The sequence below is a fragment of the Uranotaenia lowii genome, chromosome 2 (assembly GCF_029784155.1).
Source record: "Uranotaenia lowii strain MFRU-FL chromosome 2, ASM2978415v1, whole genome shotgun sequence".
NCBI lineage: Eukaryota > Metazoa > Arthropoda > Insecta > Diptera > Culicidae > Uranotaenia > Uranotaenia lowii.
The window spans coordinates 332,086,775-332,102,841 of record NC_073692.1 but is presented as its reverse complement, the minus strand read 5'-3'; the positions used below and the strand labels follow the sequence as shown (position 1 = coordinate 332,102,841).

General features: G+C 38.6%; 2 protein-coding genes across 2 annotated transcripts in view; one reads left to right on the top strand and one right to left on the bottom strand.

The window, feature by feature from the left end:
* Positions 1-16,067, bottom strand: part of LOC129743950 (inositol polyphosphate multikinase) — a 30,454-nt gene that overhangs the window by 5,134 nt on the left and 9,253 nt on the right. The gene's annotated exons all lie outside the window — the stretch shown is intronic.
* Positions 2,073-10,852, top strand: LOC129742972 (uncharacterized). Its single transcript, XM_055734915.1, has 4 exons — positions 2,073-2,128; positions 2,284-2,578; positions 3,851-5,121; positions 10,722-10,852. Exons 1-4 carry the CDS (start codon positions 2,104-2,106, stop codon positions 10,850-10,852), a joined length of 1,722 nt encoding a protein of 573 aa, XP_055590890.1. The 5' UTR covers positions 2,073-2,103.

Sequence of the window (16,067 nt, the reverse complement as noted above, 5' to 3'; positions counted from 1 at the left end):
TAGAATTTTCTTCTTATGGCTGCCATAAATTGTGAAGTGAGAGCAAACATGACCAAAATAGTCAATTAACATTCTATCTTGGGTTTTGTTTGATTTTCATACAAGGATTAGGGCTTCCTGATTGAAAGATCAAGTCTCCTTCAATAGGGGATCAAGTCTACCCTAACTTCAGAAAAATCGCAATTTTTTTACTCCCACGAAAATGCTTTTTTTCTAGTTCATCAAGGGGTTCAAGTATCGTTCTAATTTTTGGAGCATACACAGAAAAAAATAATGACTATTACGTGTCATTGAAAACGGTGTCCTGTAAAATAAAAATACCTGTAATTTTAAAATCACGCGATTTTTAATCAATTTGTCTGTAATTTTAAGAATATCATTTAATATTACAGAAAATGCCATGTAACAAAAAGGAGCATGACATTTGCCGTATTTTTACAGGTCAAAAAATATTACGTGTCAAATAATTTTAAATAGCATAGAAAATTAAAGTGCATCTGGCATCCCAGTCACCAAAAAAGGGAAACGTCAAAATAGCGGTCGTTTTTGTTTTGATTCGGAATTTCGGCTCGGTTCACTTCGGTTCTGTGTTTTTCTCGTTTCTGCATATGAAACACCGGCGATTTCTTAGCAATGTATCCGGAAAACGAACGTGCTCGTAAATCCTCCGAAATAAAGATTCCGTTAAGTGGTTAGCTACCATTACCGTCCAGTATTGTAACCCGTCCACAAGAGGCCCTCTTGCTATTCCGGATTGCTGGTTTGTACTGAATCGATAAAGGAAATAACAATGATGCTGATGTTCCCGAAATAAAGCCGATTGGAGCGCTTCCAGTTTCAAAGTGGAGGCGTGAAGGTTTGTTTTTTTCATTCTCAATGCGTTTCCAAACTTAATATATATTTTCATACAAGGTAGCTCCAACTGCAAAACCAGTGTTACGACAAGAACCGTTTATCAAAAATTCATGTGTGCCAAAGATGAACTAACTTGGTGATCCCAGTTGTAACTTCTGCACCTTAACGGAAACATGTCTCGAGGGATTAGCTATCCGTGGGAGTGCCGATTCGCTGCTGGTAATTTGTCGGCAAAGTCTTATTGTGTTACGGGACAGAAACCAATTTTCAACATCTACGAGACACGAAGATGTCAGCTCTTCACAACTGTTCATCATGAGAGGCATTTGTCAAATCTGATCTAATGACATCGCACCGAAGTGAAGGAAACTTTAAAAAATGAAAGCAAAGCGTCTTTCTCAGGAAGAATAAAAAACGCCAAAGGATCGTGCTTATGAATTGATCATCTACGATTGACAAACACTCTAGGTAAGTTTGACTCAATTTTCTCTTAAAATATGTTTTTTTTATGTTAACTTGTAGGATCTGTTTGATTCAAGACGAACCGCAGCGTAGACATGTATTTATCTGACTATTTTTTCGCTGTCACATCGGATATCCTACCGGTGGCTTCAGGTTGAACATTGCAGAAATACCCAGTCAGGATTGACCTCATTCAACGGTATGTTTATGACAAAATAACTTACATGCCAAAAACTCATTTTTTTTTTAAATTTTAGATTAAATACACCAATGATTATGTCTACTTGGTAATAGAAAACCGTACGGTTATGTATTCTATTCCTTCAAATCTCCAGGTTCTGAGGAAGCAATAATGAGTTCAGAACGTCCTATAATGCCAATGCAATTCCAAAACGCTAATGCAATCGTTTCCATGACGGCTTCCAAAGAAAAACATTAGCATTGTTTGGCAATGGCATTTTTATTTCTTCTGGCTAGCAACGAATAAGCCGCCAAAAGTTAATCGCGATGAGGACCAATTTGAGGCATACTTTAATTGCTGATGGCAATCAAACCTCTTCGACACTATATTCTTGGTAAGATCATTATTGTATTTTTGTGTTTGTACTTTTTGATCAACCTATCAACAAATTGATGCACGAGAATTTTTATTGCATTTCGAACATCGTTTCTTTTTAAAAGGTACTGCGACGGTAGATTTCCCTCTGAGAAGCCACCTACGAAGCCCGAAAGAAAATCGGAGGAAGGTTCCGATGGATTAAATAGACTCGAGGAAAACATCCTGAAATGTACACCAAGTCTATGCATACAGGTTAGTTTTGAGTTAATTGAAAAATTATTTTACTTATTTTGTTTATAAGTTTCTACCTGGTCAAATTTAGACAAAATTTTGCTTAATTCCAGCCTCAGAAAATTTGTGTGAGTCTTAGAATACAGTTTCTACTACAGATTGCATTTCTTTTCCAGAAATCAGTCATCTGCTGATAAAGTATCACAACCAACTTAAGGAAAACAATCCGGACCAGTTACAGCTAGACCTGAGCCGGATGGGTCCGTGTGAGATTTGGATTAAATTTTGCAATCGGATAAAGACGCAAAAGATCGACGACATTAGTGGCAACGATGGGGATGATCCGATTGGCGACGACGACGATGAGGTCGTTTCGGCTGATTCTCCGGGGTTTTCCCCCGGATTTTCGCAATTTTGTGTCGCAGAAAACGCACCGAACAATCTGTGTCGATTGTGCCCTTTACGGCTAAGGTAAAAAAAAGCCATTAAAACATGATTCGAAAATTATTCTGTGATGTATTGTTATTGTAATTAATAAATAATGAGTATACGAATACAATTTGTTTCATTCAATAATGATATCTCACTCTTTTATAATAAATCAAAACAATAAAATTACGTGCAGATTATTTTACTGGTCGCTGAAATTACAGGTCGTTTGTAATTACAGTTTGCTTGCAATTACAGGTCGCATGAAATTACAGGCCTGTAATTTTCAACTTGCCTGTGAATTGCATGTCCTCGACCTGTAAAATTACGGTAAATGTCCTGCTCCTTTTTGTTACATGACATTCACTGTAATTTTACAGAAAATAATTTTTTCTGTGTAGAAACTTGAAGTTACAAGCTGTCAGAAAATTTCAAAGACGGCGAGTTGCTAAATTTTTTCAAAAAGATATGGTGAAAATAAGAAAAGGGGATCAAGTATCCCCACTCTCCCCTATTGAAAAAACATTAAACATTTATTATGGACGATTCCTTTTTCTGTCGCCTGATACAACATTAACAGTGAACAAGTAATATGGACGACCCCTTTTGCCGAACTCGGCCTCGAAATTGGATGATTTGAATCAATTGCTCGTCCCTCAAAACTCCTGTGTGCCAATCTTCATCTCAATTCTATGTATAATAACGTCAATATCGCCAAAACCGCCGGCCTTACACAAAATCTTATACCTGAAATCAAATGAAATCCCTTAAAAACCCATGTGCAAATTTCGTCAATATCGCAAAAACAATATTTGTCTTATATGTACGACCCCTTTCAAAAGGGTTGATTCGAAAACCAAAAAATATTTTTCATCATTTCTGGTCCTAAGGTCCAGGTCCTGGTCCTACCCATGCCAAATTCAGCTTTCTAGATCTTAAGACGGCTGAGCCTATTGAAAACAAACACACAAACGAACAAAAAAACAAACGGAAATTGCTTTTTATATATATGTAGTAGCTGATCCTGTACAAACTTCGTTTCGTTTTGAGCTTTCAAGCTGAGAAATTTGTATTTGCATGGTACATATTTGGGACACATTTTAACGACAAAATTGCTAAAATATTCAACAGTATTCATTAATCCATTTGTGCTTTTTTGTGGTCTGATCCGGAATTTACGAAATTTCATGCAGCTGCCCTATTCATTTATTTTGGTCAAACAAAGTTATAGAACGGGGTTCTCCAGCCTGTCTCCGCAGGCAAGTACACAGTTCCGATTAGTTTTCCGCTTGGTGATGGAATTTTACCTTCCAGCAAACAACTCCCCAGTATGCCTTCTGGACGGCGTGACTATATTAGCATTTTCTACCAAAACGTCGGTGGCATTAACTCTTGCGTTAATGAGTATTTGTTGGCCTCTTCCTGCTGCTGCCATGATGTTATTGCCCTAACCGAAACATGGCTGAACGCCAGGACCTTCACCAGTCAGGTCTTTAGTTCTGACTATGTCGTGTTTCGTTGCGATCGTGGCCCCAGTAACAGTCTGAAGTCAACCGGAGGCGGAGTTTTACTGGCCATCAAATCAACTCTGCAAGCTGTGTCTATCGACGACAATTCCTGGGATGATCTGGAAATTGTGTGGGCCCGCATCGATCTCGGTAACCGGAAGCTCTTTGTGTGTGTGGTCTATATCCCTCCGGATCGTACACGAGATGTGAGTATTGCCGATTCGTTTTCCAGCTGCCTCACCAAAGTCACGTCGCTTGCCTCACCTGAAGACGACATATTAATCATCGGTGATTTTAATTTACCGGGTATCAAATGGTGTCCCTCTCAAGGCGGATTTTTATATCCTGACCCAGCTCGTTCCTCATTTTCGGCATTCTCCGAAATTATTTTTGACTCCTTAAGCACAGCCACTCTCCGTCAGATCAATAGCGTCGAGAATGAAAACGGACGTATGCTTGATCTATGTTTCGTGAATGAAGGAATTAGAACGCCGACAATTGAATTAGCTCCTGTGCCTTTGGTCAAATTGGTTCGTCATCATCCAGCTCTGCTCATCTCAATTGAAGTTTCCGACTTGGATATTTCTTCTAGAAAACCAGCTGCATTCTTTCTCGATTATAAAAACGCGGACTTTCAAGCTATCTCTGATGTGTTAAACTCTGTAGACTGGGAATCCGAGCTTACACTTTCTGATCCCAATGCCGCGGCTGAAACTTTTTCACATGTCATCAATTACATTATTGATCGTCATGTTCCGAAACGTTTGGTGAATGAAAATTCAAGAGCTCCCTGGATCACCAAAGAATTGCGCCAGATGAAAACTTTAAAATGCAAAGCCTTCCGCTATTATAATAGGCACAAATCACAAGACGCTAAAGACCATTACCGTAAACTTAATTCTGCGTATAAAAAAGCTAGCAGCCGATGCTATAGGAACTATCTGACGCTACTGCAACGAAACTTCAAGAATAGTCCTAAATCATTCTGGAAACATGTCAAAGATCAGCGGAGAGAATTTGGACTTCCAACCAACATGTTCTTGGAGGGCGAAACTGCAAGTTCGGATCTCGGTATATGTAATCTGCCCGCTAAAAAATTCTCTAGTGTTTTTACCACTGGTTTCATCTCTGCCGATCAAATAGCTAACGCTGTTCGAAACGTTCCTTCCTTAAACGCATCTTTAAACATGATTGCAATTGAAGAGGAAACTATTTTAAAGGCGACTGCAAAAATGGAAAACTCTGTTTCCTCGGGACCGGATGGAATACCCGCCACATTTCTGAAACGCTTTATGCCCCATTTATTGTCGCCAATTAAACAAATATTTCAAGCTTCGCTGGACAGAGCCGTTTACCCTTCGCTGTGGAAGGATGCTTATATGTTTCCTGTTCACAAAAAAGGTGACAAAAGGGATATAAATAACTACAGAGGAATATCTGCCTTATGCGCAATTGCAAAATTATTCGAACTGGTAATTCTGGACCTCATTTTCTCATTCTGCAAGGAGTATTTTTCCAATGACCAACACGGGTTTATGCCCAAGCGTTCAACTAGTACGAACTTAATGAAATTTACATGAAATTTACATGTACGTCTCGGTGGTCGAGTGGTTAGCGTGGTAAGACGGTAATCGCTGGTCCACTGATGGCATGGGTTCGATTCCCAACTCGGTACTGGGTGTTTAATGTTAATCTTAAGTTGTCCGCGTCATTTATTCAGTCTGTGAGCCTAAATCGGCTAAGACGGTGTATGTCTTCTTTATGTGCAAGAAAGTTTTACAACGGGTATCCAAACCGACGCAATCTACACAGATTTGTCTGCCGCGTTTGACAAGGTTAATCATGAACTTGCTATTGCAAAACTCGAACGTCTTGGAATCTGCGGTTGTCTATTGAATTGGTTCCGTAGCTACCTGATCGGAAGAAAACTGACCGTTCGAACTAAGGTTTCGTATTCCCGACAATTCCCTGCTACTTCCGGGGTTCCACAAGGGAGCCATCTAGGACCGATTGTGTTCCTTATTTATTTTAATGACGCTCTTCTGCTGCTCGACGGACCCAAACTCGCCTATGCTGATGATCTGAAATTGTTCAACGTAATCAAAGGCCCCGAAGACACTGCTTCACTACAAAGGCAATTCGACCTTTTCGCTACCTGGTGCAACAACAATTGCCTGGCGTTGAACCGCAATAAATGTTCCGTCATAACATTTTCGCGCAAAAGGCATCCCATTTCCGCCGATTATTTCCTTTCGGACCACTTAATTGCCCGTGTGAACCATATCAAAGATTTAGGTGTGATTCTTGATCAAAAACTTGACTTCAAGACACATACAAACTTTATAGTGGATAAAGCTTCTCGATGTTTAGGCTTTATTTTCCGCGTGACGAAGGACTTCAGAGACGTATACTGCTTGAAAAGCCTCTACTGCAGCCTCGTTCGCTCCATCCTGGAATATGCATCGGCAGTCTGGAGCCCTTTCTATCAGAATGGCACTGATCGGATCGAAGCTCTACAACGACGGTTTATACGATATGCTCTACGCCATTTGAACTGGTCTGACCCGTTCCACCTTCCAAGCTACGAGAACCGCTGCAACCTCATTAGCCTAGACACGCTACAAGCCCGTCGAGCTGTCACACGGGCCTTGTTTGTCTCCGATATCTTGACATCGAAAATTGACTGCCCTTCGCTATTGGAATCAATCAACATTAGTGTCAGACCTCAAGGACTACGGAACAGAAATTTACAGCTCTACACTCCCCTTCGTCAAAACAACTACGGGGCAAATAGTGCATTGATCGGCGTGATCAAGACGTTCAACCGTTACTCTGAACATTTTGATTTCGGTACATCGAGGGATTCCTTCAGAAGAAAAATTTTAATAGCGTTTAGGTCAAGGTAGTTTGTGTAAACTTTTTTTTCATAATTTTAATTATTTTGTTTTGTATCCATTTAATCATTGGGATCAACATGTGATCCGTTGATTTGTTACCAAATAAATAAAGAAATAAATAAACTCGCTGTAAATTCAAAGTCCGTCTCAAAGAACACAAAAATGCCGTTGAGAATGGGAGGAATTGGAGGATTAATGAATCGAGTGTTGCCGCCCACACAACAGAGCTTGACCATTCCATCGATTGGAAAAAAGTCAAACTTAGGAAATTTGTACGAAAAACATCACATCTGAATGCTTGGGAGTCGATGTTCATCAGCACCGCCGAAAAACCGTTGATGAACGAAGACGATCCGCCGATCATTGCACCTCTCTTCAACCTGATCAAACAAAAATCCGTATAATGCCAATTGCGTTCGACGAATACTACATCAAGTATGAAACTGGAGCTGTAATTATCCTTTGTGTAATCAGTCGGGTCATCGTCCTGTAGATGGGCAACATCGATCCCGAAACCGTACGACAAAAAGGTAACTTTATATCCTTTTTCCGTAAAGTAAGAACGTTATGTGTCGTGTACAGTGTTCGTCGTGTGTTATGTGTATAATTAAAGTTCTGTAGGCTTCACATGTTTTCTCAAATACAATTTGGTAAGGGCCCAAAAAGTTTCAATCGGTCTTGCTTGAGGACAATTTAGCGGATTCATCTCTTTCGATACGATCTGGACACTTTGAACCAAGCCATCGTGTTTATTGAGTAGTGAACTGATACCAAATCCGACCAGACCAGTACTGCTTGCGGATCATGGCGACGGTTCAGGCACTCTCGGACGTGAACAGCTGTTGTATTCATTGTGTCAGAAGTCACGAACGGCTCGGAAGCTTGCCACACTTACATATGGCTTGCCAAATCATTCCCCTTTTTCTGAATTTTTCGGTAAAAAGTTATGTCTCTGCCTCGTCAACACTTTAGCCATCCCGAACAGTGTAATACTGGTCAGCCGGAAGCGTTTTGCAATCAAACTTAAACAGGTTTCGTCGTCGAGCACCTCGATTTTCCAAACAGCAGTTGATCATATTATCCACGCGCTCATGGTTAGGCGGGAGCAGCTTTGTTTTTGACCTGGCTTCGATTCCTGGTCCAAAGTTTTGTCCACCGGTTTCTGTCCAGATTTGTTTTTGTCCACGAAGCTGCTTTCTTCTCCATACTTCTGAAGCCAATTTAAGACCGCCTCTAGGCTTACTTCTTCCATTTCGCCAACTGGCTCAGTAAAATGTTGTGGATAGAAGGGCTAAGTGGGGTAATTATGAAAAAAAAATTCTTCATTCGGCACACTTACAGCACCCAATTGTTTATTTCTTATCATAAATTCTTGAAACTTGTCGAAAAAAAAATGTTTCAGTGATCTTCCTTATTCTGTAGTGCAACTTTTTTTTGACGCAACCCATGTCAATTGAATTGTATCAGAAAATCCCAATTTAAAACAAAATTATGAAAAAGAATTAGCAGTAATTAAAAAATCATTGGTTTTATAAAATCTCAATTCAATTCATGTAATGAAACTTGAAAAAAATGTAATCAAAACTTAAAACGGAAAAATAGCAATTATTGTCCATTTTTATTGACCTTTCCTTTCTTTTGTTTTGGGAGTTTTTTTTTGTTTTTTTTTTTGTTTTTTATTGGCTTTACCTCTATAACATAACCGGCCAAGTGTTAATTACTCTTCTACTTACATGTCTATTTCACATTCAATTACAAAATTAGCTATCGTTTTATATAATTCAATGTCTTTCTTTTTTAGTATCAAATGAATATCAGGTGGAATTCCTTTTTTCATTAAAATTTGCCAAATAGGTCTTCGAACATTTTCAAATCTGCTGCATGCGAAGATCATGTGATCAAGATCTGCGATGGATTCGCCACAACTGCACGTAGCGTCCAATAGGATACCATTTCTAGTCAGATGAGCAGGGAGCCGTGAATGCTTTGATATTAATTTGGAAAGGATTACAATTTGTCTGGGGTTGAGATCCAAGCTACTAAACCATGGTTGGAGCGAAACGTTAGAGAGGATGCTGTGACAGAAACGTCCTTTAGTTCCTGCATTCCACTTTGCTTGCCATTTGTGCACTGTTGTACGCCGAATCGGAAACTGGATGTCGAATGATGTTAAATATAATCTGCTGTACCACCATTGATGCACGCACTTTTCGCCTCTTGATCTGCCAACTCGTTCATTGGAATACTTCTGTGAGACGGAACCCATATCAGATGGATCTCTTGCCCCATTCTTTGTCCTTCAAGAATGGAAGCTTTTATATCGTACCAAGCAACGGGATATTTTTGATTGATGTTGATTTTTTGAAGGCTCGTGAGACAACTCAAACTATCGGTTAGAATAATATACTGAGCAACAGGAAGGCTTACGATCATTTTCGCAGCATGCCTGATTGCTAGAAGCTCTGCCATATAAACTGATGCTTTACTGTCGAGTTTGATCCCTTCTGCAGGCGCTCCAAAACTATTTACCACAGCATAACCTGTGCCGTGTATATCTTTCGACTTTCGATCCGTCAGTTGCCAAGATTTTCGCGTTGGCATACACTTCCAAGAGATAGTTTGAAACCAAATCAGCTGCCGATGAGTTCTGGTGTTCTGAACATAACCGTTTCACAGTGAGATCAATGGATATTTTTGTTCTTACAACTTCACGGTTGAACATGTAGCATGAGAGATTATTTAGAGGCTGTTCAAGTGGAATAAATTCGTTAAGCATTGTTATGGCGCGGTGTATTCCCGTAGCCACTAAGCCACCTTCCAAGATCGGTCTGGAGTATTGTCCATGCCAAGAAGAAAGTGACGCACAAAACGCATGACAGCAAGTTCTCTTCTTTGTTGCAGCGGAATAATACCAGCCATCACTTCGAGTGAACCTGTGTGGGTGATTTTTGTGGAGTTCACCGTTGCCTATCTCCATAACGGCAAGCTTCGCCACCGGTTTCTCGAGTCGCCCAGACGCTGTCTGTACTGCAACACGCATTATCCTTCCATCCTTGTTGGGGAGTAGCTCCACTATTCTTTCACGGATCCATGTACGTCGACTGCCTTCCGCAATGTATACCAGGTCACCAAGTTTAACTGACACCACATCTTCGAACCACTTTGACCGCTTATTAATATTAGGAAAGTATTTCTTCAGCCACCTGTCCCATGTAGCATCAGTTAAGTACTGCGAACGCAGATAGCTGTTTTGTAAAGCTTGGCTAAGACTGATTGGATCAGTCTTAGCCATAAGATCTTGATCACCCGTGGAGTGATCAAGAATCTCGTCATTGAATTTCCTTCCGTCGTCGAGCGCTTCGCACCATCCGCTCCCACACTCCAACCATGTGGGGAGCAGAGTGCGGATTTAATAATAAGCTTGTTCGGGCGTTGATGAATGTGTCGGAACAGTCGAGGTTGATTCTTTTGATCTGTCATTTAAGCTCGCGATCGCTACCGACAAAATTCGTCCCGTTGTCAGAAAATATTTGGCGTGGGGGACCTCTTCTTCGCACAAATCTTCTGATCGGCGTTATGCAGGAATCTGTCGTTAAACTGTATGCTCAGACTACCAAGCATGTAGAGACTGTTACATATTGCTTTTCCTTCCGCCTGCCAACGGTAACCTCCAACGGCCCGAGATAATCCCACTGGTATACAGTGTCAATCTTTGCTCTGGAAATGACGTCATTCTTGGTGGATGTGGTTTACATTTTTTTTATCTTACATACCTGGCAGCGTCTCGATACTTCGTTTACAGCGGACCTCAGAGCGATCTTAAAACGCTGACGGACTTTGTAGACAATCGTGTCTCTATTAGCATGTCCAAAAATTTGGCGATAATGGCCCAAAAGCTTTTGGGTAACTAGATGCTCTCGGGGCAATATTACTGGAAATCGAGTCGGGATTCGGAGGACACGTACTACGCATTTACGGTTCTTCCTTCCACTCTAATAACACCAAAATTCGTCAGAAAACGGGGAGAGTTGATACAGGGAATTAGCTTTCGCAATTTTGACTAAATCCTGCAGCGGTCGTTTACGATTGGATATCAGCATCTTCACCTCATCGGAGTAGTGCTCACTTTGAGCCAATCGCCAAAGCATATTTTCGGCTGATTGGTATTCGGATTGCTTCAACGGTGTTTCGATATTCGGGGTGATTAAATCAACGACCATCCGGTTTTGGGGCCGTATTTTTATTCCACTTGGTCAACAGCCATGTTCTTTTTCGAAGGGACCCAGCGCCAGTGATCCGAATCTGTTAAGATCAGAATTTTTCCGATACGAACGGCTACATATTGCTTGAATTTTCGGTGGTCAGATGTAACTCAAGACAAGACAGTGCTAGAATTTTTCCAAAGATATTTCTCCTTGATTTCCACCGTGTGGCTAGAACAAATGTTTATCGTCATCCTAGCGCCCAACACAGCAGCTTGAAGTTCTCTTCTGGGAATCGTTGGCACCTTGAGGGAAGCTACCTTAGCCTTCGCCATCACCAAACAGCATTTAACTTTTCTATCCTCGATGAAACGGAAATACGCCGCGCATTCGTAGCCCAGTTCGCTGACATCGGTGAACACATGTAGCTGCAATGTTTCATACCTGCCAGCATGATATTCTCCACAGTACCATCTGGGGATCTGAAGGCTGTTGATTGTCCATCGGACCCATTTCTCGAAAGCTTCATCCGGTATGTCGTCATCCCATTGTATGCCGCATCTCCAAAGATATTGGAACAGCATCTTCCCGTGGATTGTGTACGGGGACAGAAGACCCAATGGGTCGAAAAGACTCATAATTACATCGAAGATCCATTCTGTCAGTCGACCGTCGTTCGCCGCAGACTAACGGCGTCAACTCGCCACGTAGACGGGTAGGAAATTGGAAACAATCCTGACGTGGATTCTAAACCATTCCAAGGACCCTCTCGATGTTATCGCCTCCTATGTCACTGATAAGTGAGAGCGGTTTCTGCTCCGAAATCTCTTCGACTGCTTGTAGCCAGAGATGTCAACCTTCCAGATTTTTTGTGGATCTTCCAGACTTTTTGGACTTTTGCCAGACATTTTTTTGGGTTTCCAGACTTCCAGACTTTTGTCATTTCTTCCAGACATTTCCAGACTTTTAGTTTCGACATGAATTTTAAGACAAAACAGTAAAAATTCAAAATTTTCGTTGCAAAATGGCAGAAAATGATTCGAATTAGTAATTTAAGAGTGAGGAATGCCATGAAGATGGTAGTAAAACAGAAAGTAAAGCATAACAGGCATTGATAGTGTATAGTGATGGGAGTAGGCGATGATGCTTGCCGATCGCACGCGTTTTTCAGTCCGTCCGCGAAATTTTATAAAATTTAAATTTTTTCATCGTAAAAATGATATGAAACTACCAAAAAGGGTTCAAATGTGATGGGTGGGATAAAGTTTTAAGGTGTTAACGGAATGTTCCGCGATTTTCTCGTGAAATAAGTTTAATTCAATCAGAAAGTTTGCAAAACGGGTGGCAGCGTAAGCAACGTGATGAAATTGTTCTTTGTGCTTGGTTAAGTTTGGGTTCTCAAGAAAAGTGCTTAATGTGAGGAGTGTCTGGAAAGTAGTCACTCGAATAAAACTGATTTAGTGGGGTTAAAAAAGCTTTTAGGGTACGAACACAGTGAGCGCGAAGCGAACTGCGAAGCGAAATATTCATTCACCGGATGAATTTCGCAAGTTCGCTTTTGAAGGCCGGCCACAGTGCACGCGAATTGCGAAGCGGTTCAACACTGAAAAAAACCTTCGGTGTTGCAAAAATTAATCACATGTGAAAAAATCTTTGCAAATTAACAAAACTGTGAGCGAGGGATACGCACCGCGCAAAAAAAAAAACCAATCCGCGTTAATTCCGAAAAACTCAATCAATTAGTAACAGTCGAATTTTTCTGACGCTATGAAACGCCATCTTAAAATCCAATACGGCGGCTTCCGTTCAACTTTAAAATAATTTTAATGACTGAAAATCGCAAAAAAAAATCTTCTAAAACTATGACATAAATATAACAAAATTTTGAAAAAAAAAAAATACAATATAATAATAACAAATATTACGAAACGCTGACAAAACTTTAATAAAAATATGGCAATGGTGATAAAAATATTACAAAAATATTAAAAAAAATATACCAATTCTATGATAAATTTGACATTGAAATGGCAAAGCCATGACCAAATTTAAAAAAAAAAACTGACAAAAATTAATAAAAGTTGACTGAATAATAACAACAAATTAGTAATAATGCCAAAACTCGAAATTAAAAACTTTGACAAATATTTGACAACATTATGGAAAATATGAAAAATGAAATAAAAATATGACAAATATAATAACTAATCAAAAATTACAAATACAGACCCCGTTCGTTTTTGGCAACACGCCCGAAAATTTTATGTTGCCAAAATCGAACGGTCTTTTTTGTCACTTTTTCATTTTTGATTTTTAATTCAAATTAGTCAAAATTTATGTAAAACCTTATATTAGCATACAATTTTTCAATTTGACTCAATTATATTAGTTATGAGCATTAAACATGGAAAAAATCATGTTTTTACTGTTTAAAACTATCATAATTAAGCCGAATGAAAAAATTTCATGCTAATATTACGTTTTACATTAATTTTTATTTGTTTAAAATGAAAATAAAAAATAAAAAAAAGACAAAAAAACGTCTTTTTTGGATGTTGCCAAAAACGAACGGTTTTTGCTCGGATGTTGCCAAAATCAAGCGGGGTCTGTATGACAAAATTTTGAAATAAAATAACATAAATCTGGCAATACTATGACCAAAATCTTACAAATGATTTTTATAGATTGTGTCATTTTTTCGTCGTATTTGCGATATATTTTTTACATATTCATCATTAATAAATTATTATTATTATTATTATATGTTTGGATTTGTCTTTTTTTTTTTTTTTAATTTTGTGATTTTTATGTCGTATTTGTCATCATTTTGTCATTTTTCTTACATATATTTGAAAGTATTTTGTTATATTTTTATCTCATTTTTCATAATTTTGTTAGATTATTGTCATTATTTTTGACAATTTTTTGTCATATTTTTTTCAAAACTTTATCATATTCTAGCCATTTTGCCTTATTTTTTGTCAGATTTTTGTGATTTTATTGTAAATTTGTTGTTATTATTTTGTCATTTTTGTAAATTTATTGGCAAATATTGGTCCTTATATTAGTTCTGTCAGGTCATTTCATTATCAAATTTTGATTATAATTTTATCATAAATTTTTTTTTCTCATTTGTCATAGTTTTGCCATTTCTGTGATTTTTTTCTCATATTTTTGTCTAATTTTGTAATATTTGTCATATTTTTTGGCTTAATTATTTAACCACATTTGGCGTGTTTTATCCAAAGTTTTGTCATTTGTCACTATTTTTTTTGTCATATTTTTTAATTTTAGTAATAGTTATTCATATTTTCCCACAGTTTTTTATTATTTTTGTCAATATTACTTTAGTTTTATAACACTTGTTATATTTTTGTTTATTCTTTTCAGTGCTTTTTTGCAGTTCTCTCAAAATTTTTGTTAAATTTTTGTCAGTAATTTTTCATCTACTTTTTTATCCCTTTTACTGATTTCTTATATTGTGGATGGACCTTACGATTTTCAGTTATTTATTGCATTTTGAATTAAGCGGAAACCGCCATCTTGTATTTCAAAATGGCGTCGGACAGCCAAATTCGACTTCTACTTATTGAGTACTTTCATCCAATACCCATATTGTGGGAGTTTCATGTGCTTTTCAGTCACTTCCAGCATTTTAAAGTTGAGTGAAAGGGGCCATATTGGATTTCAAGATGGCGTCGGATGGCGTCACCCTATACACATATTGTGGGGCTTTCATGCCACCGGTCGTTTATTGCCAGTTATAATTTGTTTCAATAGAAAAAGACTGAAACCGCGTTTGTTTCGAAAATCCGCGCTAAAAAACCGTGCATTTTTCATTACCAAAACAGAAACGGCAATGATAATTAAATAAATAAACTTTTGAAAAAAATTTTTTTGATAAATCATTTTACGATAAAAAATATCCGAGAGAATATTTTCAGTGTATGTCCGGATGAACAGGATGAATTCGCGCGATCCAGCCACACGCTAACTTTTGGTTACCCCTTAACGAATACTTTTGACCCGTTATTCAATAAGACTGGGAGAACTCCTTTTTACGGATAAAATTTCTTTACCCTTTAAGGGGTACTCAACCTGATAACGCTTGTAGCGGATCAAAATTACCCCTTATTTCAAAACGCTTGATGGCGGATGAAAATTACCCCTTATTCCAAAAGCTTGCGTATACAATTTCAGGAGCTGCTCATGGGAAATAAATTACAAAACTATTATGTTTAATTTATTTATTCAGATGGCAGTAAATTAAAATAAAAAAATCATTTTGTTTGTGTATTCACCACCAATCCACCGCGCTCATCCGGAACCATGCAGTGCTGAAATATGTTACGAAATACTATAGTTTTTGGAAGAAAACAATTATAATTTCGACGAAAATACTTACAAACTTTCTCATCATCAGCAGTTTTCCGGACAAAAAGTAACGCTTTGGATTTGACAACATCTAAAACTACCCCTTATGAAGGGAATCGAGCTTTCCGAAATAAGGGGTAATATTAATCCGAAAAAATGACCCGTTATTTGACAGATCGTGAGGGTTCTCAATAACGGGTCAATTTTACGCCTTTAAGGGGTAGCCAAAAGTTAGCGTGCAGGTGTTCGCACGAAAATTCGCTTGCACTGTGGCCGGTCGATGTTTTTCTCAACGTGTTTCAATGAGAAGCGGTTTTTCGCGCGAATTGGAAATTCGCTTCGCACTTCGCACCGCGCTCACTGTGAATTCGACCTTAGACAAATGTGTGCTCGCAAACGGCGGTTTTTTAGTCTAAAGGGTGCCGTAGAAGTGAAAAATGTGGAAAATGAAAAACTAAAATCAAGAGAGTTTAGAATGCGTTGCAAAAATAGACATGGGGAAGGTTCAAACTTATTATTAGGTTATGAAAATTGATTAAGACAGTGTTCA

Bases quoted from the DNA above. Each gene is read 5' to 3' on its own strand.
- LOC129742972 (XM_055734915.1), top strand. From the start codon at position 2,104: ATGTACACCAAGTCTATGCATACAG. The intron at 2,129-2,283 runs GTTAGTTTTGAG...TTTCTTTTCCAG, and splicing joins CACCAAGTCTATGCATACAG to AAATCAGTCATCTGCTGATA. The intron at 5,122-10,721 runs GTAATCTGCCCG...CATACCTGGCAG, and splicing joins AAGTTCGGATCTCGGTATAT to CGTCTCGATACTTCGTTTAC.